At 47.2% G+C, this 25,382-nt stretch overlaps 1 protein-coding gene across 1 annotated transcript; it reads left to right on the top strand.

The window, feature by feature from the left end:
• Positions 1–9,244: 9,244 nt before the first annotated feature.
• Positions 9,245–25,362, top strand: LOC145391815 (uncharacterized). The gene is made up of 6 exons (XM_080266303.1): positions 9,245–9,265; positions 11,815–13,790; positions 16,515–16,636; positions 18,325–18,571; positions 19,633–19,690; positions 23,428–25,362. The coding sequence occupies exons 1-6, from the start codon at positions 9,245–9,247 to the stop codon at positions 25,360–25,362; spliced, it is 4,359 nt and encodes a 1,452-aa protein (XP_080122429.1).
• Positions 25,363–25,382: the final 20 nt, after the last annotated feature.

Raw genomic sequence — 25,382 nt, forward strand, 5'->3', positions numbered from 1 at the left:
CCCACTGAGCCCAGGGATGTCTTTTTTGTTGTATTCTTGCCATTTCTTGACGATTTTAGTCAGCTTAGTAGAGAGTTCTCGAAGTGGAGGCGTTAACTATTGCCTTAATGATCCCTTCAGTATAACAAACCTTTCCCAAGTTGAAAATGGCAAGAATGAACCTAGAAGTACGTCACCCGGCGCCACGGGGTTAAAGGGGGTCGACCTCATGCACACGCCACACTTCGCTTCCACACGGCCACGGTGGAGGGCATACCTCATCCACCCACACCCACCACAGTAGTCTCGTCAGCTTGGAAGGCGACCTAGCACCTGTTCCTTTGCTATTTAGTTTGCGAATCACACCATGCCAATCTCTTACGGGTTATTTATGCATTATGGATATCAACGCTGACTGCACGAGTAACATTCTCTCATGGGTCTATCTGTGTACCGCGGATATCAAGACAGACTCCAGCAGTAACATGTTTAAGGCTTCTTTACACTTTCTGAATATAAGCTGTACTATTAACAATCTCTTACTGGCTACTGATGTACTTTGGATATCAACACAGACTGCACCATGCGGGAAATTTTGTACAGTCGATCATAAACTGCAAAAGCATTATTCTGTTATTTATATCTTCTCAATAACATCTGCCAAAGTAACATTCTTACAGGTTATTCTTACGTCTTCTGAATATCGACACAGACTGCATAAGTAAAACAGAAAAGAATATTATTGTGCATCAAGAAACGAATGTTACTGTGCCAAAGTCATGCTAGTAAGGAAGAAGTGCTAGAAAGATTCCCAACCCCACGAGAATACGTCCCTCACCCACACATACCCCAGTGGCGGATCCAGATGGGGGGGAGGGAGGTCCTGAGGGGTCCAGACTTCACTTTTTCAACCATGTCATACTTTCTCCAGGTCGCAAAAAATAGGCAGGCAAACACACAAACAAACGTTGCTTTTTGTTTGTCCATAGAGCTAACAAAACAAGCAATTAGTAAGCAGAATGATTAGCTGGGAGAAGCCAGGTGTATTCTGCATTATATTTATGTAACTTTAATTCTGCTTATAAAATTTTGCCATCAGTGGAAATGGAAAGAGTTGAGTTCCTTTCCCTTCCCATCCCTTCCCTTCCCTTCCTTTCCTTTCCCATCCCTTTCCTACCCTTCCCTTCACTGCCTTTCCCTTTCCTTCCCTTCCCTTCCCATCCCTTCCCTTCCCTTTCCCATCCCTTCCCTTCCCTTCCCGTCACTGCCTTTCCTTTCCTTTCCCTTCCCTTCCTTTCCCTTCCCTTCCCTTCCCTTCCCCTCCCTTCCTTTTCCTTCCCTCCCCTTCCCTTCCCTTCCCATCCCTCCCCCCCTTATATCAAATGCTGAATCCGCCCCTGAGACCTTGCATGCCTTACACTACAGTCACACATGGTTATCGAAAAACAGTTGTGATGTTATAAAAAAGTTATCAGATGAAAATGGTGTTGTTTTCTATCCTTCCGTGCCTACTACACTTTTTTCATTTTAACCTGGCACAAAATCTCCCCCTCTCCATCCTGAATGCTGAGTTAGGACAGACTTACACTAGATTATTATCCTAGTCACGAAGAGGTGCTATGAAAATGAACTGGAGCACTGTCTCTATTCTGCCACTGAGCTACGTGAAATAAGCGGCAACAGGACGAACATCTGGGCCAAGTTATGGTGAAAGGAGTAAAGGCGATAATGTCCTCCTTTTTACATCCTATCTTCCGCAGCTGAAAGGTACCCCAGAGTAGTACTACGGTCCTAAGTTTTTTCCATTGCACTTCTTCGTGATTAGCAATATAACGAATAGCGTTTAGTTTCTCTCCCTCACTTAACCCCTTGAATTCGAGGACTCATTTGTTTTTCTTATTCTTGCTCCTCCCAGATGAGAGAGAGAGAGAGAGAGAGAGAGAGAGAGAGAGAGAGGAGAGGGGGAGGGGGAGGGGATAGAGTGGTTGAGCAATGATATCCTCAAAGTATTATAAATATTAACGATAAAAACATCAAAAATTGCAGTAAGAAGGCAAGAAAAGAAGAGGATGGGGGAGGGGGAGGGAGGGAGGGTGGAAGGGAGGAGTGAGTTGGGGGAGGGGGAGGGAGGAAGGGAGGGTGGAAGGGAAGAGTGCGTTGGGGGAGGGGGGGGAGGGAGGGGGGAAGGGAGGAGTGAGTTGAGGGAGGGGGAGGGAGGGAGGGTGGAAGGGAGGAGTGAGTTGGGGGAGGGGGAGGGAGGAAGGGAGGGTGGAAGGGAACAGTGAGTTGGGGGAGGGGGAGGGGGAGGGAGGGTGGAAGGGAAGAGTGAGTTGGGGGAGGGGGAGGGAGGGAGGGTGGAGGGGAAGAGTGAGTTGGGGGAGGGGGAGGGAGGGAGGGTGGAAGGGAAGAGTGAGTTGGGGGAGGGGGAGGGAGGGAGGGTGGAGGGGAAGAGAGAGTTGGGGAGGGGTACTGACGGAGGGTTGAATGGCCGAGTGCGGAGGGAGAGGGGGAGGGAGGGAGGGTGGAAGGGAAGAGTGAGTTGGGGGAGGGGGAGGGAGGGAGGGTGGAAGGAATGCAAGAGTTTGTTGTGGGAGGGGGAGGGAGGGAGGGTGGAAGGGAAGAGTGAGTTGGGAGAGGGGGAGGGAGGGAGGGTGGAAGGGAAGAGTGAGTTGGGGGAGGGGGAGGGAGGGAGGGTGGAAGGGAAGAGTGAGTTGGGGGAGGGGGAGGGAGGGAGGCGGGGAAGAGTGAGTTGGGGGAGGGGGAGGGAGGGAGGGTGGAAGGGAAGAGTGAGTTGGGGGAGGGGGAGGGAGGGAGGGTGGAAGGGAAGAGTAAGCTGGGGGAGGGGGAGGGAGGGAGGGAGGGTGGAAGGGAAGAGTAAGCTGGGGGAGGGGGAGGGAGGGAGGGTGGAAGGGAAGAGTGAGTTGGGGGAGGGGGAGGGAGGGAGGGAGGGTGGAAGGGAAGAGTGAGTTGGGGGAGGGGGAGGGAGCGAGGGAGGGGGGAAGGGACGAGTCAGTATCGTTAGGGGGAGGGAGGAAATGAGCGTGGAAGGGAAGAGTGAGTTGGGGGAGGGGGAGGGAGGAAGGGAGGGTGGAAGGGAAGAGTGAGTTGGGGGAGGGGGAGGGAGGGAGGGAGGGTGGAAGGGAAGAGTGAGTTGGGGGAGGGGGAGGGAGGGAGGGTGGAAGGGAAGAGTGAGTTGGGGGAGGGGGAGGGAGGGAGGGAGGGTGGAAGGGAGGAGTGAGTTTGGGGAGGGGGAGGAAGGAAGGGAGGGTGGAAGGGAGGAGTGAGTTGGGGGAGGGGGAGGGAGGGAGGGTGGAAGGGAAGAGTGAGTTGGGGGAGGGGGAGGGAGGGAGGGAGGGTGGAAGGGAGGAGTGAGTTGGGGGAGGGGGAGGGAGGAAGGGAGGGTGGAGGGGAAGAGTGAGTTGGGGGAGGGGGGGGGACAGTGAGTGAGCAATGTATTTCTAGTCAACTGCGAAAATTATGAAAAGAAAGTGGAAATGAAGGAAACTGCCGGAGAAAAATGGGTGTCAGCCCGTATGTTGCAAAAAAAAAAAAAAAAAATTGACAAGGGATGAGGATGAGTGATAGGCAGGAAGGCAGGAGGGAGGAGTCACTGAGTAATGGATGTTGTTGTTGTTGTTGTTACTCTAATCCAGTCTGTCTGGCGGAGCACCCCCATCGACCGCAAGTAAGGAACTGCCTTCCTGTGGCAGACAGTGCCTGGCCCGGGTGGGAACAGAGTTCTCTCACATAGCGAGGCGCAGGGAAAATGGGGTCCCAGCCCGGCCTCCCACTACCTGAGTTCCCCGCCTGGAAGTGTCGTGCAAGGCCAGCTACCGGGTCTTGGTGCCACGTCGTAGTACCACCCGGAATTATGGTAATCATCAGCTACTATTTTTTGGGTGTGCTAACGGGTGCTACACCGTGCTCAAGGGTGAACCGGGACTGTGCTGGGCAGGGGCGTCCATCTTCCCACAGCCGGACACATATTCTGGCCGCATATCCTGAGTGACCAAGGTATTTCTGCACTTCATAGACTTTAACCTGATGGATTTTTTTCCGTCGTTCTGTAGGAGCAGGATAAGACATTTACTTCCGCCCTGCATCCTTTCCACAAGTTTCGTGCCAATACCCTAGTTACTAACCTGGCCTATAATTACCACATTTTCACACCGAGTAATGAGTTGAAACAAGAGATTAACACTAGAATCTGATGCCAGTCACGAAGAGGTACAATGAAAACGATGTACAGCCTTTGTGCTCTCGTTTCCTGCGATTGACTTACCTGAAATAATCTACAAAACGGTGAAAATCTGGGCCAAGTTAGAGTGAAACGAGTATAGCAACATTTTCAAAGTGCTAAACTGGAAGGAATATAGATTTAATATGGAGAGATGGTAATTTTAGGCCAAGGTAAAGTGAGCAGGGTATAGAATCATCGATGGAAAGACGGCAATTTTAATCCAAGTCAAAGCAACGTTGGGTCTGGTTAGTACTTGGATGGGTGACCGCCTGGGAACACCAGATGCTGTTGGCATCCCTACGTGTCAAGTGGGGTTGGTGGAGGATTAGTGCCCCTCCCTGTAAAACAATTAACTCTAAGCCCTTGGCCACCCCGTTTGGGATACATGGCGTCTGGCAATGAATGAATGAAAAAAAGTCGAACAGGTTATGGTGTTGAAGATACGGAACTGACAATTTTAGGCCAAGTTATACTGAAGAGTGTACAGAATGCAAGATGGAAGGATGACAATTTTAGGCCATGTTAAGATAAAAAAGATGAGAATTTTAGGCCAAGTTAGGATGAAGAGATGAGAATTCTAGGCCAAGATAAAAGGATGGAAATTTTAGGCCAAGTGAAGATGAAGAGATGAGAATTTTAGGCCAAGTTAAGATGAAGAGAATTTTAGGCCAAGTTACAATGAAGAGATGGGAATTTTAGGCCAAGATGAAGATGAAGAGATGAGAATTTTAGGCCAAGTTATGACGAAGAGATGAGAATTTTAGGCCAAGTCACAATGAAGAGATGAGAATTTTAGGCCAAGTCACAATGAAGAGATGAGAATTTTAGGCCAAGTTAAGATAAAGAGATGAGAATTTTAGGCCAAGATACAATGAAGAGATAAGTTTAGCCAAATGAGAGTGAACCACGTACAGACAATCGGCTGAAAAATAAATAACTAATTAAATACATCACGAGTTTTGAAACGTTGCGTCACCCAAGTCAGGATCCAGATAATTTAGATCACCAAGGACAAACCATTCCCCCCCCTTTTTTGTTTTGGTACGAAGGTATTTGAAAACTGGCAAATCCGTGCGAAAGACAGCGCCTCGGGGTGATTGTGACTCTGTTTTCTGACCGATTCATTTTGGGTCTGGCACCTGACTTGTGGAAAATGAGATGAAAAGGTGAAGGGATCTTGCTTTTCTTTTCGGTCATACGGGATTACGAAGGATGGTTGTGTTTTGTGGGTGAAATAGTTTGTGTGTGTGTGTGTGTGTGTGTATACTTAAATGCAGAGTACACATATTTAATAATTCTACCCGGAACTGATGAAGCATAATGGCCTGCATGCATTTATTTGGGGTGCAGTTGTGTCCATATTTGTCACAACACACACTGGTGGGGTGGAAGGCGAGGGGAGAGCTGGCTATGTTGACACCTTCACTACCAGACGCATCTCCTGAGTTAAATAATACAGCTTGGTGGTAGCGGGAAGAGAAAGAAAAAGAAGAAAATAAAGGAATATGAAGAAAGACACACACACACACACACACACACACACACACACACACCTGGAGTACCTGAGGGGAATGTTGTTGCTCCCCCAAACTATTTCTTATCCTGCCTGTGATATTAAAGATAAATATAACGGCACGAAATAAACAGTAAAAAAATAGGTCACTTCCTGTTCTTTCTCATGAGCTCCAGCCCCTCAACACATCCTACGTGAGCAATAACAACAACAACAACAAAAATAACAAGAGCAATAGAACACCAACAATAATAAACAGCAGCTAGAACACAACTACAGTGATGATGATGATGATGATAATAATAATAATAATAATAATAATAATAATAATAATAATAATAATAATAATAATGAAGATGATGAAGATGAAGATAATAATAATAATAATAATAATAATAATAATAACATCAACAATAATGAGAGCACAAGGACGCCACACCCGACCTCTGACCTTGACCCCTGACCTTGACCTTTGATGGATGTGCACGAAAATCGAATGGCCTCTTCCCCCATCCATACCCAATGCATGTGCCAAATTTAATGCAAATCGGATTCAGCGTTGATGAGATATTTTGTTAACATACATACACGAAACATGCATACATACACACATACGTAAACATACATACACACATACGTAGAAACATACATACATACACACATACGTAGAAACATACATACATACACACATACGTAGAAACATACATACACACACACATACGTAGAAACATACATACACACATACGTAGAAACATACATACACACATACGTAGAAACATACATACATACACACATACGTAGAAACATACATACACACATACGTAGAAACATACATACACACATACGTAGAAACATACATACACACATACGTAGAAACATACATACACACATACGTAGAAACATACATACACACACATACGTAGAAACATACATACATACACACATACGTAGAAACATACATACACACATACGTAGAAACATACATACATACACACATACGTAGAAACATACATACACACATACGTAGAAACATACACACACAAATACGTAGAAACATACACACACACATACGTAGAAACATACACGCACACATACGTTGAAACATACATACACACATACGAAGAAACATACACGCACACATACGTAGAAACACACAAGCATACTTACATACACACATACGTAGAAACACACAAGCATACTTACATACACACATACGTAGAATCATACACGCACACATACGTTGAAACATACATACATACACACATACGTAGAAACATACACACACACATACGTAGAAACATACACACATGCATACTTACATACACACATACGTAGAAACATACACACACACATACGTTGAAACATACATACATACATACATACATACATATTTTGAACATCTGTATAATTTGTATCAGCAATAACGAGTGGATACTAACCACTTCAGGTCGATGATATTTTTTCTTTTTTCTTTTTTCTTACTCTTGCTGCTTCAGAAATATATAATTCAGTTCAGGAAAGACGTCTCGTATGAAAGGGGATACTGAAGGTTTATATATTTAATTCCAGTACCTATTTCATTACACACAGTTTCTCCTTAGCTAAATAAAATCGATCTGAGGCAGTCACACACACACACACACACACACACACACACACACACACACACACACACACACACACACACACCGTTTAGAAAGAGCTGATCATCTCTTCTACATAATTTATACCATCTTTAAATAAATGAAGATAGGAAGATGCAATACGGAAAATAAATCGCGAGGGAAGAGATGCTACTACACCTCTAAATTCGACACAGTGAAGATTCCGACGCTCATCTCCCACGTTCATGATCAGATGTGCTCTTCCTTCAACTCGTATATCATCAGGTGTCACAGGGCGCCCCAAGGAATCCTACCTGCTCAATATGCAAGGTGACACCCCGTTGCCGCCACACTAGGGCCCCGTTCAGTTCAAAATGCAAGATCACACTAGTTGTCCTCGATAGGCGCATTTTTCAGGACAGGAAGGCCATGTCCTGCCCCGAGATTTCACACCTGGCGGTGCTCTGGGTTACTGTTCATGTATCAGATTTGGAAAAACCTGATTTAGCTTTCTGTGTCTTAACCCTATGTCGGTGAGGGGTCTTCTTAAATTAAGTTCTTGCTGGTGTTGTTGCTACTGTTAAGTAATCCCAGTCTATCTGACCAAATAGACCCATCAACCGCAGGCAAGCTACGCCCCTGCATGACTGTCCTTTACACTGAACCGATGCTCATCTGCTGCTGACAATGCCTCGCCACAGCGAGGCTCGGGGAAGGGTGGCAAGGTTAGGCTCTCAGATGGATGACGTATTTGCGTCTCCCCACCTAGTTAACAGGGGCACCACAGTAAGCTATATGGGTACCACCCAGCGGGGTAAATGGTTTCCTGCGTTACAGGAAACTATTAGACTTGTCACTCAGTGTAGGGGCACCTGAATTAGAAAGAAGAGTAATAAAAGTGACATGAAAGGTGGGAAAAATAGAAAGAGAGGAAGGCAGACAGGAAAAAAAGATGACAAAAATGAAGGAATAAGTAGGCAGCGCAACATCATATCGAATGAACGATGGCCGCCACCACCTACCATCACCTTCATTTACGAAAAATCAATCAATTAAAGCGTCCAGTTATCCTGAACTCTGACCTTGACCCATGACGACCTCCAATAACTCTGTACCGAAACTGCCTCACTTCTTTCCAGGTTCCCACACAACGTAATGATTCAGTTTTTATTATCAGATCAGGGATTTATACGATATTCTGTAACCATGCATATATACACCCATCCATACCCCTATTCATCCATCCATACATCCATCCACCAATCCGTCCGTAGAATCTATCCATCAATCCATTCATCAGTCACTCAGTTCATCCATCAATCAATCCATCAATCCATCCATACATACACACATAAATACATGCATACATACACACATGCACACATACATACATGCTTATATACATAAAATACATACATAATAACGTACTAGATTTTAACAGTTACATCTCTGGAATCAATAATAAAATAATCATAATTAATCATACGTTATTAAATGCACCTGGAAGCGAGTTAGAGATGCTTTAAAATCCATGGACTGACTGTGTGTGTGTGTGTGTGTGTGTGTGTGTGTGTGTGTGTGTGTGTGTGTGTGTGTGTGTGTGTGTGTGTGTGTGTGTGTGTGTGTGTGTGTGTGTGATGCCGGAGCTATCCTGACCTGGTATGTGCACTTCCTTCCCCCCTTCCCCCCACACACACACACCAGCAGTGAGAGTGAGGGTCGTGAGGAGGGGGAGGGGGGTCGTGAGGGGTCGTGGGGGTATGACGAGGGGGGGGAGGGGGATCTGGATCAGTCCTCAGCGGGAGTATAGCGGGGCAGTATCAAGGTCGTCGCCGCCAGCATGGTATATAAGAGCACTCCGCCGTCACCAGCATCACACAGCGGCCGCCACCACAGCCCACCCACGTCATGGCACTCTGGACTAGCTTGGTAATCATCATCATCATCATCATCATCATCATCATCATCATCATCATAACTCTATTTCGCTACTATCAATGAGGTGCTTAGTACTCACAAAGACGCACACTCATAATTACAAGAACCATCATCACCATTATCATATCATCATCACACTATGGCCCCCTGAACTAAGCTCCTTCTACTAACTGAAGATTTAACTCTTGATTTTTTAACGCCACAGTAAGAAACTTAACTTACCGTCGTCCTGAACACATCGCAATCACGTGAAAAGCTTCATAATCATTATCTAAACTTTCACGCTGATTTTTGTTTTGCCGCACCAAGAGGAGCGGCCGATTATAGTGTTTGTCTCTGTGTCATTCACTAATTCACTCCACTTCCTTGAATAATGGGGTCTAGGCTTTGTGTGAGGAGTATTAGGAAAGCAAAATTTTCCACAGTGGTACACTTCTGGTCTCAGGCAGGGTGGGACCCTCGAGGGCCGCCTCCCGCGGGTATAGGGTGGGGGTGTCTTGCAAGGGACACAATGGATTTTTTTTTTTTTTTTTTCTCAGAACAAGTTATATGTGGATCTTAACCGAGGCCACGTTTATAGGTAGGGTTAAACCCCAAACCTAGGAACACGAAATTTTGCTTACAGGTAGACGTTCCTATCAGGCACGTTTCAGGCAGGATGGGACCCCCGACGGCCACTCCCAAGGGGGGGAGGACTGCCCCCAGGGAGGGACACACACGAAATTTTGCACAGTAGTCCTTCACCCAGACCAGAGCTTACAGAGGCTGGGACCCCCAGGGTTCGCTCCATGAACAGTGATTTCTTTCCCTTAGGAGTACTGCTGAATGGGTGTAGCCATCAGAGGTGTTTGTCCTTTGTCTTGTCACAGTAACGGAAGACTGACCATATCTTAATCCCCTCGATAGGCAGCAAAACACAACCATCTGCACATAATTCTCTCCGACAAGGCAAAGTATGTTTTCACCCGTTTGTCTGTTTGTTTGTTTGTTTGTTAGCAGGATTTACTCAAAACTAAAAGAGAGATTTGGACCAAAATTGGTGGGTAGATAGTCCGTGTCCCCGGGAATAATCGATTAACTTTGGAGACCGATCCGGAAAACACTTTTTGCGACACCCTAATCAATGATGAGAAACCCTAACCCATTATGGAGAGTGGTTTGGAAATTACGATGCCCTTGTCGGAGAGATGCGCTCCACTGAGTGCTCCATTAGTTCAAGATTTAATATGATTTTTTTTTTTATACGAAGCAGGGAGATGCTGAACAAATGGTAATTCCTTTAGACGTTTGGTAATCACGACTTACACTGCACGTTACCCGAGACTTTATCCTGATTTATTAACGTTACCTTGATTTATTACCGTTACCTTCCTTTATTACCGTTACCTTCCTTTATTACCGTTACCTTGATTTATTACCGTTACCTTCCTTTATTAACGTTACCTTGATTTATTACCGTTACCTTCCTTTATTAACGTTACCTTGATTTATTACCGTTACCTTCCTTTATTAACGTTACCTTGATTTATTACCGTTACCCTCCTTTATTAACGTTACCTTGATTTATTACCGTTACCTTCCTTTATTAACGTTACCTTGATTTATTACCGTTACCTTCCTTTATTAACGTTACCTTGATTTAGTACCATTACCTTGATTTATTACCGTTACCTTGATTTATTACCGTTACCTTCCTTTATTAACGTTACCTTGATTTATTACCGTTACCTTCCTTTATTAACGTTACCTTGATTTATTACCGTTACCTTCCTTTATTAACGTTACCTTGATTTATTACCGTTACCTTCCTTTATTAACGTTACCTAGATTTATTAACGTTACCTTGATTTATTACCGTTACCTTCTTTATTAACGTTACCTTGATTTATTACCGTTACCTTTTTATTAACGTTACCTTGATTTATTACCGTTACCTTCCTTTATTAACGTTACCTTGATTTATTACCGTTACCTTCCTTTATTAACGCAAATGGAGTGAGAGGAACGTATAGCAAATCTTTCAGCAGCATAGTAATCAAGACCTAGCATATTATCAATGCTTCTACCTGAAATTTTAAAACGAGCATAGAGAAGCTTAACATAATTCCTTCCGTAGCTTGGAATAACATAATCCATGCTAGTACTCAGGTATCTAGATTAAATGAATGACTTAGCATAGGGTAATCCTCCTACTATCCCGGTAACCTAATCGTAATCCCTCTAGTTACCGGGTAATCTGTGATAAACTGTGGACTTAACATTAATTCATTTCACCACGATAAAGCAGACGTAAGCACTGACTTTCAAAACATAGTGATGTGATATTCAAAGGCCAACAATTTTTTTAGAATAATATGTATGAGTTTCACAAATGCCTCACTGAAATATGCAGCAGTATCATTGTCCACTGGCATACTTACCAGCATTATACCTTCAATCCTCACTACCCAGTCGCATCCACTCTAACTCATCACTAAATTCTTTCACCTACACTACCTTAGCAGCCCCATACTAGACTAATAGCTATCATTTCTTTGCAGGCGCTGTTGTCCGTGGTTGCGGTTAGCGCGCTGAGTTTGCCGGATGGTGCCTACCAGATCCCCCAGGTGGGCACGGGCAGAAGGTCCCAGTACTACGTGCTGCACGATGACGGAACTTACAAGTATGGCTACGACACGGGTGAGGGAGCCTATGAGGCCGCCCACAGCCACCGCGTTGGTGAACAGGACGGGCAGTTTGGCTACCGTGACCCCGACGGTAACATAGTCCGTCTCCAGTATGAGGCAGATGAGGGCGGCTTCCGACCTGTTGGTGACCACATCCCTCAGCCTCATCCTGACTTCCATGCTGCACACGCTGCTGCTCGGGCACGCCCGCCCTTCGTGGACCCACTGGCCGATCCCAGTGCTGACGCTTCCTATGACTTTGGTTTTGCTGAGGCAGGACTTGCCCGACAGGAGCAGAGTGACTCTGACGGCAACATCCGTGGTTCATACACCTACACCGATGAGGAAGGTCGCACTCGCACCTACAGCTACACCGCTGGACGAGGAACTGGCTTTGTTGTCCAAGGTGATGACCTTCCTCAGGCACCACTGGCTCCTGGTGCCACTCCTGCTGCCACAGCTCTCGCAGCTGGTGCTGCCGCCTCTTCTGCCTTCCGTGCTTCAACCTTCACTCATTCCACAGCTGGAGTCCCATCCACACCATCTCGCACTCCTTCTCGTCCCTTCACCTCCACAAGAGCTGGTGCTGCAGGATTCGCCTCCACAAGGACTGAGGGCGCAGGATTCACCTCCCGCACCGACTTCAGACCTGATGGATCCTACTCCTTTGCCTACGACGCTGGCGATCACGACCGTGCCGAGTCTGCTGATGCTGACCTTAACGTGGAGGGACAGTTCTCCTTCGTGGCAGATGATGGCGTGAGGCGCCAAGTGACTTACGAGGCGGGAAGTGACACTGGCTTTGTGGCATCCGGTGACCACCTTCCTAAGCCACACCAGACTGCTCACTCCCGTGGGCCTCACGCAACTTTCCCCTCTACTCGTACCTCCACCCCATCCCGTCCCTCCACCTCCACTCGCACCTCCGTCTCCACCCCTACCTCCACAGCCCCACGCACTCCTTCTTCCTTCCCCACCCCCTCTGTCCGCCGACCCTCCACCACTTTCCCTCGTCCTCCCAGCGGTCCTGTAGAGGTCGCCAACACCCGCAGTCAACTCAACCCTGACGGCAGTTACGCCTTTGCATACGAGACCTCCAGCCACTCACGAGCTGAGGCTGGAGACGCAGACCTCAATGTTGATGGAGACTTTGACTTTGTTGCCGATGACGGAGTGCGACGCGCCATCAAGTATGAGGCTGGATCAGACACTGGATTCATAGCTGAGGGAGCTCACATCCCTGTGGGACCTCCAGTGCCCGGGGCTCCCTCTGGCCAGCCCACCGGTCGCATTGTGCCCGTCCAGGAAGTCCCCTTCATCGACCCCCTGGCTGACCCCAGTGCTGACGCTTCCTACAGCTTCGACTTTGACTCAGAGCAGTACTCCCGCACGGAGACTGCTGACGCTGATGGCAACGTCCGGGGCCAGTACACAGTGGTTGATGATGATGGCACTCGCCGCACCTACCAGTTCCGTGCCGGTGAGGGTATTGGCTTTGAGACCCAAGAAGTGTCCGTGTCTCGTGGACCTCGCCCATCAAGGCCGACCTCAGCAGCAGGTGCCACTTCCTTCACCAGAGCTGGTGCTGGTGCTGGGGCTGGGGCCGGGGCCGGGGTTGGGGCTGGAGTAGGAGCTGGGGTTGGGGCAGGAGTAGGTGCTGGGGTTGGGGCAGGAGTAGGTGCTGGAGTAGGAGCTGGAGTTGGGGCTGGAGTAGGAGCTGGAGTTGGGGCTGGGACTGCCACCTTCAGGCACTCAGCTTTCAGCCACTCAGCTGCAGCCTCTGCCTCACGAAGACACCACACAGAGGACTTCCAGCTGCGGCAATATGATGCCTCAGAAGGCCGTGGCAAGTACGGTTACGTCCTCACCTTTGATCGCTAGATTAGTGTCACCTGTTCCTCATATGAGCGCCATGCGGCCCTCACACAAGCGTCACCTAACCCTCACATATGGGCCACTTGGCTTGGCCCTCACACATATCTCACTCCTACACACTCATGACTTTAGACAGACGTGTTGTCTCTAGTCAGTCAGTCACAACTCCCATACTCATACACCTGTCTAACCTCATTGTTGTCTCGTGCAAGTATGAAAATGGTCTCAGGCAGACCTTAAATAATATATTATGCTTGGCTGGATGTGCAAGGATACGAATAAACTATAAGCATTTACCTGCTGTTTCGATTACCAAAAACACACTGCATTATCAGTCATGAATGGCCCACTCTTGATACAGTTAGTTCATTGTTAGTTTACAGTTAGTTCAGTTAGTTTGCTGTTAGCTTCCTGTTAGTTTTGTTAGTTTATTGTTGATTTACAGTTAGTTTATTGGTGGATTACAGTTAGTTTAGGCAGTTCATTGTTAGTTTAGTTAGTCTAGTTAGTTTACTGTTAGTTTACACTTAGTTTAGTTAGGTCATTGTTAGTTTAGTTAGTTTAGTTTGGTTTACACTTAGTTTATTGTTTGTTTAGTTAGTTTACAGTTAGCTTAGTTTAGTTAGCTTTGTTAGTTTACAGTTAGTTTAGTTAGTTTGCAATTATTGTTAGTTTACAGTTAGCTTATTGCATTCCTGTAAAACTGCTGCCCATCAGAATTTATTTACTCCCAGAACTGCTTCTCTCTGGCACTCGCTTCCCCAGATTAACTTCCTCCAAACTTCAACCTACAGCAGTTCAAGCCCAACTGTTACAGATTTTTTAAGAAGAGAGGACACCTGTAATCTGGTGTATGGATTATTTACATTTGTTTTTCCTTCCTCTGCTAATCTTCTGTATGAAAGATAACAACAACAATAATAATAATAATAATAATAATAATAAATAATAATAATAATAATAATAATAATAACGGATAGGTGAAAAAAATCTTTGTATCTGAATTTGAACTCTGCCTTCAGAAAAGTGACTCGCGAAATATCAATAATTCGGTTATTATATATCTAGCTGATGCCTTGGTCACTCCCAGGACACCCCTAGACAACATAACACGTTTATTTATGATGCGTTTGTGTTGATGCTGTGCTATGTTGTGTTTATCTATGTTTATATGCTGTTTGTTTATGTTGTGCTCATGCTGTGTTTATGATTGTTTATGTTTGTGAGAAAAAAGGCAGGAAATTGGCAAGAGAATAAGGGAATGAGGTTCACGGAAGGTAAACAGAATAAAGGAAGCCACTGCCTTGCATTGGATGGGAAACTCGGCTCCTCTATCCACAGAATACGAGAAAAACTGACGAAAATAATAACTCACCGTACTAATACGGCGAATCAGAAGGAGCTCCGAGGTAACAGGCACTTGGTTGAACAGGAAAGACGGGGGAAACACTTGACAGACGCACCACACTGTAAAAATTAACATGTCAAACAATATGTACCGCAACCTCTTCTTCCCTATCGCGTTCGGCAGGGCCTGGGGGATTCCTCGCCCCTTGAATTATTTATCGTTGTAAAAAGGTACAGAGCGCCTTTACATTAACTTATTATTTTCTTGTTACAGTGGATTTCGTTTTGTTGATTTAGCACTTATTGTTTATTATTTTATTTCATCATTCCCAGGCTCCCCCTGTCGCCGTACTATCTCATCTTCCACATGTAAACAAACGACTGAGCAGAGCAATCCGATACGCACTTTCTCTCCCGTGGGAAGTTACAAGTACACTCCGAGTCGTTCTTTTTTTTTTTTCCTAATCACACAGGGAACACACGAGAAATAAAACATGCAAGGAATACATTGAGGTGGTTGGTCCACGAGGGAGCATGGAGCGAGAGACTAACGAGGAGTGTCTGTGCGTGAGGCGATGGGGGTGAGAGGGACGGGGAGACCGAAGATGAGATGGAGGGATGGAGTGGAGAGATATACGAGAGAGGGGATGGGGTGAGCTGAGGGGAGGGCAGCGAAATGGCGGGGGACAGGTAGAAGTAAAACTGAATTGTTTGTGGCCACTCCTTACGGGATTAAGGCGTCTGCTACAGGTAGATAGATACATAAATCATGCGTGTTATGAAGAAAGTGAGCATACAAAGTGCACAGAAGTAAAAATGATAACTGTTTTAACGTCAGCAAGCAAACAACAGAAGTAAAAGTTGCAATTTACTTTTTTCGACGTTAGAAAAAAAAAACAACACTGGTAAATCAAAACTCAGGTAAATTAAAACACATGTAAATTAACCCCTTCGCTTCAAGAGGCTTTCATGAAGGGAATAAAATTAAAAAGAAATAAAATAAAAATCCGCCCTAGAAATGAAAGACTATAAAGAGCAAAATTCTATGCTACTGTGACGTCAGCAATCTCCTGTTGTGACGTCAGAGAACAAACAGAACACAACAGAACTAATGGCGTTGTTCTACGGTTATGACGTCACTAAGAACATAAAGCACGGTAAACATAAAGCAGTATTACATTGTGCAACGTCAGCACACACACACACACACACACACACACACACACACACACACACACACACACACACACACACACACAGGATCACGTACGGGCCTCACAATCAAGCCACTACCATTGCTACTACAAACACTACAAACATTACTACAAAGACTACCACAAACTCAATTTCAGGTGGAAAGGTGGTCAGTGGGTCAGGGAAGAGTTGATTAGATTTTCAGGTGGCTACGAATCCGGATGCAGGAATAAATCATACGTTTTATTGGCGTTGACGGAGGTATGGGCTCTAGGAGAAGGTAACTGGGCAGACTAAGACCGTAGAATTAATTGACTATGTGAGACCGTAAACGTATTCGTCTGGCAGGAAAAAGGAATGACAGCAGTGAATCATAAATTTTGGTGGCGTTGGTGGAGATATGCGTTCTCCGAGTGCTGTTTAGTTTCGGATGAAGAGGGCAGAATAGTAAAGGGGTAAGAGATGGCTGTATCGAACCCCTCCAGCTCAGCAAGACTCCCCTACACTGAATAAAATCGTCTGGAGATGGAGGGAATATAATACAAACTACAACGTTGGGTAATATAAGTAGTAGTAGTAGTAGTAGTAGTAGCTCCAGGTTCATTTGAAACGTAAACTCAATGGACTGTAGGCGGAAGTTACCCTCCTGCAGTCCACCATCATCCTTTTGGGGGATAGGCAGGGAGGTGAGGAACTTTTGTATAACTGGGCAGTGCCGTCTGGTTAAATCGGTGCCACCACGTGAAGGCGTCCCTCTCCACCTCAACGTCATCAGACTGAATGGGTTAAAGGCTCCCCACCCTCACTCCCTCTCACTCAAATACTCCACACTCCGTCATTCCCATTAACTCACTCATTCACTCGCCACTCATCCCCCCCCCTCCCTCGCACACACACTCACTCCCCACCCACTCACTCTTTACTGACTCACTAACTCATCCACTCTCTCTCACTCACTCTCATACAATCCTCTCCACTGTTTCCTGTTCGGTATCAAGGACTTTCTCTCCTTTCTTCGTTGCGACATTTTACTGAACCCTCCCCCTCCTCTCTCTCTCTCTCTCTCTCTCTCTCTCTCTCCACTAAGGCACCTAACCCAACTACGATAACGTCATTTATCATCATCATTATCATCATCACAGTCCAAACAACGAAACAGGGCAGGTAGCAGCAGCAGCAGCAATATACTAGTAGTAGTGGACATTTGTATACCCAGACAGCAGCGCCGACTGGTTATATCAGTGCCACTGCAAGAAGGCGTCCCTGTCATTACATGGTAAGGTAGGATCGAGAGAGAGAGAGAGAGAGAGAGAGAGAGAGAGAGAGAGAGAGAGAGAGGACACTGATTAAGGCATCCAGTCTATATATGTGAGCTATTCACACACACACACATACGCGCACACACACACACACACACACACACACACACACACACACACACACACACACACACACACACACACACACCGCTCGCTGGTGCAGTGGTAACGTTCCCGCTTGCCAACTGGTGGACGGGAGTTTGCGCCTCGCTCAGGTTGCGAAAAGTTTCACTGACGAAGTGGGTGGTTACTGTCCCCCTTGAGCAAGGGGACGGGTGTGTGCGTGTGTGAAGGTCACAGCCTTGCCCTTAGATCGGACTATATGAGCTCTCAGCTCCCTTCCGGGAGGGTAAAAGCTGACGATCACGACCATCAAGTGATCCTGACCGACCCGGTGAATTACACACACACAGAGTCCCATGTATTCAGTCACGGGTGTATGGTTTATTGATGGTTTACAAGAAGACTGGCAGCCGGACCGTGGATGGCTCAGGCGTCATGTCACTGATAACCATTTACAGGTTTTAGGCAGTCAGAGGCGCTGAACAGGAGCCTACACTTGGTGGCACTGTGACCCTGAGTGAAGCAGCTGCGGCGTCCACACGGTAGCCAAACCTGCTCATATATCCCTGCACCTTGCTGTGAGAAGGACCCTGGTCCGACCCTGACGGTGAGGTGTCTACCACTAGGGGGGCCGGATGCCAGCACCTTGTATATGTACAGTACTGTGGCTGCTGGATGACCTCACAGAAGCAGTTACGCTACGGGTACACTCGGTCAGACAGATCTAGGTTAAACAACAACAACAACAACAATGACTTGGACGACAACGACGACAATGACGACGAACACGACGTTACTGCTTCAGCCCCGAAAACAGATAAAGAATCCACTGAGTAGCCCTAAAAACGCCGGTGGACTGCAGGCTGAAGCTGCCCTTCTCCTTCAGTTCACCATCATCTTTTCTGGGGACAGGCAGGGAGTTAAAGGATATTTATTGCTGTTGTTATCGTTGCTCTACTCCGGCCTGTCTGGATAAGCAGACCCATCAACCATAACCAAGCAGCCGCCTTCCTGTGGCAGACACTGCCTGGCCAGGGTGGGAACAGGGCCCTTCCACATGGCGAGATGCAGGGAAAATGGAGGAGACACAGTTCCCAAGAGCATGAGCTGTATATAGGAGATACGTAGAAGTAGTAGCCCCAGCCTGGATTCTGACTACTTGGTAAATGTGGTTGAGTTCCCCTCCTGGGAGTGTCGTGCAAGGCCAGCTACCGGGCCTTGGCACCACGTCACTTCCATGGTAGTACCTCCCGGGACGATGGTAATCACCCACCTACTACCTTTTTGGTGGGCTGACGGGTGTTGCACCTTGGCCAAGGGTGACCCGGGACTACGCAGGGCAGGGGCGTCCGTCTTCCCTGAGCCGGGCACATGCTCTGGCCGCATAACCTGACGTGATCAACCAGATTTTGCTTGTGAGCAAGCTTCTTTTGTGGCATGTGTCAAATATTCTGTTAAAAAAGGCTCCTTTCGTCCGCCTAAGTCTGAAATAGTCATTTTTTTTTTTTCTTTTAGTCGTCCATGTGTCAAAATTGTAAAAAAAAAAAAAAATCATTCTTTCGTTACACCAGAGTAATATACAATCATGATGTACTCTTTTCGTCTCTTGTCAGATATTGTCAAAAATCCTCCTTTCGTCGCCTGTGTCAGGTATTGTATCAAAATCTGGTGTGAGAAGGTGAGGGTTGACAGGGTGAAGAAGAAGAGCAAGGTGACAGGGTAGACGGAGATGGAAAGTGAGGGTGAGGGGGGTGTGAGGGGGGTCGTGAGGGGTCGTGGGGGCATGACGAGGGGGGGGAGTGGGATCTGGATCAGTCCTCAGCGGGAGTATAGCGGGGCAGTATCAAGGTCGTCGCCGCCAGTATGGTATATAAGAGCACTCCGCCGCCACCAGCGTCACACAGCAGCCGCCACCACAGCCCACTCACACCATGGCACCCTGGACTAGCTTGGTAATCATCATCATCATCATCATCATCACCTTCACCACTACCATCATCATCATCATTATCATCATCAACTTTATCATCACCATCATAGTCACCTTCACCACTACCATCATCATTATCATCACCTCCACCACCACCACCACCATTATCATCAACATCATCACTATCATAACCACCACCACACAACCACCATCATCATCATCATCATTATCATCATCAACTTTATCATCACCATCATAGTCACCTTCACCACTACCATCATCATTATCATCACCTCCACCACCACCACCACCACCATTATCATCAACATCATCACTATCATAACCACCACCACACAACCACCATCATCATCATCATCAGCATCACCTGGTTGACGCGCCCTGACCCACTACACCACCGGCACCCACTCGTCAGTAATATGGCCACCACAGCATCAACAAAAAGGAGGCCTCCCCACCAGACGCTCGTCCTCGGTGTTCATCTCTGTATCTTAGGCCTTTGAACCAGTGGCGGGTTTTTCAGTTTTGGTCCGCATTCACGTCGAGGCTCCCTAGCACCTTTTCCTCAGCGATTTATTATTTGGAGATGGCTGGTCAGCACTCTTTCGTAGGTTATATATGCAGAGTACGGCGATGCTGGAAGGATTTACGTAAAACAGAAGAGGACAGTCAGGTGTACACGCAAAATAAATAGCGTAGGAAAAGGTGTTAGGGAGAATACGGATCTCAATGTGGAGTCAGCGGCAGATACAGTTATGAGCAAAAAATCGCTGTAATTGTGTGCCGTCATAAAAGAGGGAAAAGAGGAATATATAAGGAGGAGGAGGAGGAGGAGAAATCCAGCCCACACAGCATCTTCCATTCCCACAGCAGGCAGAGAAATGTGGGCCAACTTTTGCTCATTGCTGTAGTCACCTACCTCCTATCGCAAAAAATTAATATCCTCTTTGCCTCGCCTGCCCAGTTGCCTTCAAGGTGCATGGCCGAAAAAACTGAACACGCAAACATGACGAGTCTCAGAGGCAACGATTTCGCACTGTCACTTGGCTTTCCCGCATAAACACCCCTAAGAAGTACTCCTCCTCCTCCTCCTCCTCTTCCTACTACTACTACTACTACTACTACTGCTTCTATACTACGACTCCTACTACTACTGCTAAGGTATCCCGCTCCTTACCACAGTCTTTCTTCTGAAATATGGACGAACCACTGTGACACAAAGGCCACTGTAATATAAATCAAATATTTCCCTTGGTGCTACTGCAAAATTACATAGAACACCGAAATACAGAAAATACAGGATGCTCTATGTCAGGGGTTCTCAACCTTTTTAATCTTACGTACCCCTTGAAGTCTTTCAGTATTGGTCACGTACCCCTTACCCACAATGCAGCATCAGGAAGGGTAAAAAGAAATGCATGGTTTATTGACTTAGTTTATTGAGTTTAAATTGTGTTATATAAGTGGAGCAGACAAACTTTTCAATTAATGTATATCACTATGAGGTGGTGTTGATAGGAACTAGTTCCTGTCATAGGGAAACACTATGTGACTGGCTGCTAGCATGAAATACATTTACTGTAACAGAACTATAGCAGACAGTTTTCGATCATTGTGACAGTGAACTAGTGCTGCTTGCAGCTAGTTGCAACTTGTAACTAGTAACAGTGATAGGTAAGTCAGTGTGTGTGTGTGTGAATAGCATAAAAAAAATAATAAAACAGAACTAAATCAGACACATTTTTCCAATAACTGTGACTGTGAGGTAGTGGTGTTATATACAGCTTATAACTAGTCATACTGTACACCACAGTAACACTGCACACCACAGACAAGTCACCACACCACACTGTCACACTGCACACCACACAGACAAGTCACCACACCACACTGTCATACTGCGCACCACAGGGTAATACTGCACACCACACAGTCACATAATGGCAACAAATGTACCCATCAATTCCTTGGTACACTTTCCCAGCAAACTTGCCCAGGAATTCGTCAGAACATAACATATGCGTCCAGGAATTCATCAGTTAATAATAACAAATGTGTCCATGAATTTATCGGTGTGTGATGACAAAAGAAATCTGCTCATAAATCTATCAGTATATAAAATCTATTACTGAATGTGCCCATGAATTCATCAGTACCGTACGTAATGACAGCAATAATTGTCTGAGAATTTATGGGTCAGTCAAGGTCCTATAAGAAACTTACACCCACCCCACTCATGTGTGCTGGGTACGGTAATGAATATACTAACTAACAGGCAGACGGACAAACATACATACATCGATGATCACAGTCTCTGCCGCAACCGCCGTTGGCAGACGTAATTGAAAACCACAAACTTGGCCATGAAACCATTACCAGTTATTATGGCTGCAGTGTAGGCACATGACTTCGTAGCCGCAAGCAAAATCCATGACAACTTAAACGAGGGGAAAAAATCAGACTACAAATACACTGGAAACCATGAAGCAGATCTCAACGTACCTGAGAGTGAGGGTAGTGAGGGAACAGTGGTGAGTGGGTGACAGTGAGAGGCGAAGTGCGTCTCACTCTGGTACCTGTTCGGTACGCGTGGCGCGAGACGTGATCGATAGAAAAAGCAAGGGTGACTACTGTATTATGGGTTTGCAAGGTTGTGTGGCAAGTGTAGTCCAAGAGAGCTTTCTCTCAAATGACATAACTCCAAGAGTTTCCTTGTTAACGTTGTCATTTAGTGTCCTGGTTCTAATGGAGGACACATCTAGCCTAGCACATGTAGGCCACTTTCTACAAACAGGTTTGCAGTTATCCAAAACCGAAGTATTTTGAGAAACCTGTCACGTACCCCCAAAATTCCTTTCACGTACCCCTGGGGGTACGCGTACCCCAGGTTGAGAACCCCTGCTCTATGTGGACACTGTAATCTGAGGTAACAACTTACTAGGACAGTCGGCATTAGAAGCCCTGTCGTCATCTCCTGCTTTTCTCTTCATGGATATCGAAAAGTAAGCGCGGGTAATTGGAAGCAAGCTACACTTACATTTTTTTTCTCTCTTCTCGGCTACAGATCATTTCATTAGTGTGGTCTGGTGTGGATTTACAAGATTAATTTTCAATGTCCATGGACAAAAATGCAGGACAGGCGATATGAATTTGTGCCGACTCTCCAGTTCGATTTATGGATTCCCCTTACTTTCACATCCACCAAACCCCTGGGACGCCACGATTTTTTTCTTTCCCTGGGTGTACTCGCAACTTCATGTTTCCACCTCACTGAAAGTCCGGCTCCCATTTCTAATACACCCACTCATGTTCTTTTCTCGCTCTCAATCTGTGCTCCATATACCTGAACTGACAAATTTTTCTTTCATAGGACTCCACGACATTCCCTCTTACACCATCACGTCCACACCAACCAAACTACATTCACTCTTACAATACCATATCCACATCGTTGTTCATCAGTCCATCCAGCCGACTCAATATCCACATTAAGAGTAACCTGTTCATCATTTATATACATAATTTTCTCTTCTGTATTACTAACAACTGACTCGATTTTATGAAGTATTATAGTCTACTTACACTAAGACGATTTCCTACTCAATCACTAGCAGTAACAGGATTAAACGTATTCCCCGTTACCCAAGCCTAACCACACAAACCCAACACTGCCACACCACACTGACACTACCTCCCAGGAGCTCCACGTCACCTGTAGTAAGAACTATCCTTTCTTTGCAGGCGCTGTTGTCCGTTGTTGCGGTTAGCGCGCTGAGTTTGCCGGATGGTGCCTACCAGATCCCCCAGGTGGGCACGGGCAGAAGGTCCCAGTACTACGTGCTGCACGATGACGGAACTTACAAGTATGGCTACGACACGGGTGAGGGAGCCTATGAGGCCGCCCACAGCCACCGCGTTGGTGAACAGGACGGGCAGTTTGGCTACCGTGACCCCGACGGTAACATAGTCCGTCTCCAGTATGAGGCAGATGAGGGTGGCTTTCGACCTGTTGGTGACCACATCCCTCAGCCTCATCCTGACTTCCATGCTGCACACGCTGCTGCTCGGGCACGCCCGCCCTTCGTGGACCCACTGGCCGATCCCAGTGCTGACGCTTCCTATGACTTTGGTTTTGCTGAGGCAGGACTTGCCCGACAGGAGCAGAGTGACTCTGACGGCAACGTCCGTGGTTCATACACCTACACCGATGAGGAAGGTCGCACTCGCACCTACAGCTACACCGCTGGACGAGGAACTGGCTTTGTTGTCCAAGGTGATGATCTTCCTCAGGCACCACTGGCTCCTGGTGCCACTCCTGCTGCCACAGCTCTCGCAGCTGGTGCTGCCGCCTCTTCTGCCTTCCGTGCTTCAACCTTCACTCATTCCACAGCTGGAGTCACATCTACACCATCTCGCATTCCTTCTCGTCCCTTCACCTCCACAAGAGCTGGTGCTGCAGGATTTGCCTCCACAAGGACTGAGGGCGCAGGATTCACCTCCCGCACCGACTTCAGACCTGATGGATCCTACTCCTTTGCCTACGACGCTGGCGATCACGACCGTGCCGAGTCTGCTGATGCTGACCTTAACGTGGAGGGACAGTTCTCCTTCGTGGCAGATGATGGCGTGAGGCGCCAAGTGACTTACGAGGCGGGAAGTGACACTGGCTTTGTGGCATCCGGTGACCACCTTCCTAAGCCACACCAGACTGCTCACTCCCGTGGGCCTCACGCAACGTTCCCCTCTACTCGTACCTCCACCCCATCCCGTCCCTCCACCTCCACTCGCACCTCCGTCTCCACCCCTACCTCCACAGCCCCACGCACTCCTTCTTCCTTCCCCACCCCCTCTGTCCGCCGACCCTCCACCACTTTCCCTCGTCCTCCCAGCGGTCCTGTAGAGGTCGCCAACACCCGCAGTCAACTCAACCCTGACGGCAGTTACGCCTTTGCATACGAGACCTCCAGCCACTCACGAGCTGAGGCTGGAGACGCAGCTCTCAATGTTGATGGAGACTTTGACTTTGTTGCCGATGACGGAGTGCGACGCGCCATCAAGTATGAGGCTGGATCAGACACTGGATTCATAGCTGAGGGAGCTCACATCCCTGTGGGACCTCCAGTGCCCGGGGCTCCCTCTGGCCAGCCCACCGGTCGCATTGTGCCCGTCCAGGAGGTCCCCTTCATCGACCCCCTGGCTGACTCCAGTGCTGACGCTTCCTACAGCTTCGACTTTGACTCAGAGCAGTACTCCCGCACGGAGACTGCTGACGCTGATGGCAACGTCCGGGGCCAGTACACAGTGGTTGATGATGATGGCACTCGCCGCACCTACCAGTTCCGTGCCGGTGAGGGTATTGGCTTTGAGACCCAAGAAGTGTCCGTGTCTCGTGGACCTCGCCCATCAAGGCCGACCTCAGCAGCAGGTGCCACTTCCTTCACCAGAGCTGGTGCTGGTGCTGGGGCTGGGGCCGGGGTTGGGGCTGGAGTAGGAGCTGGGGTTGGCACCTTCACCCATTCAGCTTCCTCTGCCACCTCGACTGGTCATGCTGGCGCTGCCTTCAGGCACGCCACCTCAACCTCAAGAATACATCACCCAGAGAATTTCCAGCTACGACAGTACGATGCTTCTGAAGGGCGTGGCAAATACGGCTATGTTCTCACCTTCGATCGCTAGACCAGTGTTGGACCTCCTCA

Source organism: Coenobita brevimanus, chromosome 20 (genome assembly GCF_032717465.1).
Source record: "Coenobita brevimanus isolate Jiangsu-jjx chromosome 20, ASM3271746v2, whole genome shotgun sequence".
Lineage (NCBI taxonomy): Eukaryota > Metazoa > Arthropoda > Malacostraca > Decapoda > Coenobitidae > Coenobita > Coenobita brevimanus.

Bases quoted from the DNA above. Each gene is read 5' to 3' on its own strand.
- LOC145391815 (XM_080266303.1), top strand. From the start codon at position 9,245: ATGGCACTCTGGACTAGCTTG. The intron at 13,791-16,514 runs GTACGGTTACGT...ACTCAATTTCAG, and splicing joins GCCTCAGAAGGCCGTGGCAA to GTGGAAAGGTGGTCAGTGGG. The intron at 18,572-19,632 runs GTAGCCCTAAAA...CGCCGCCACCAG, and splicing joins ACAGATAAAGAATCCACTGA to CGTCACACAGCAGCCGCCAC.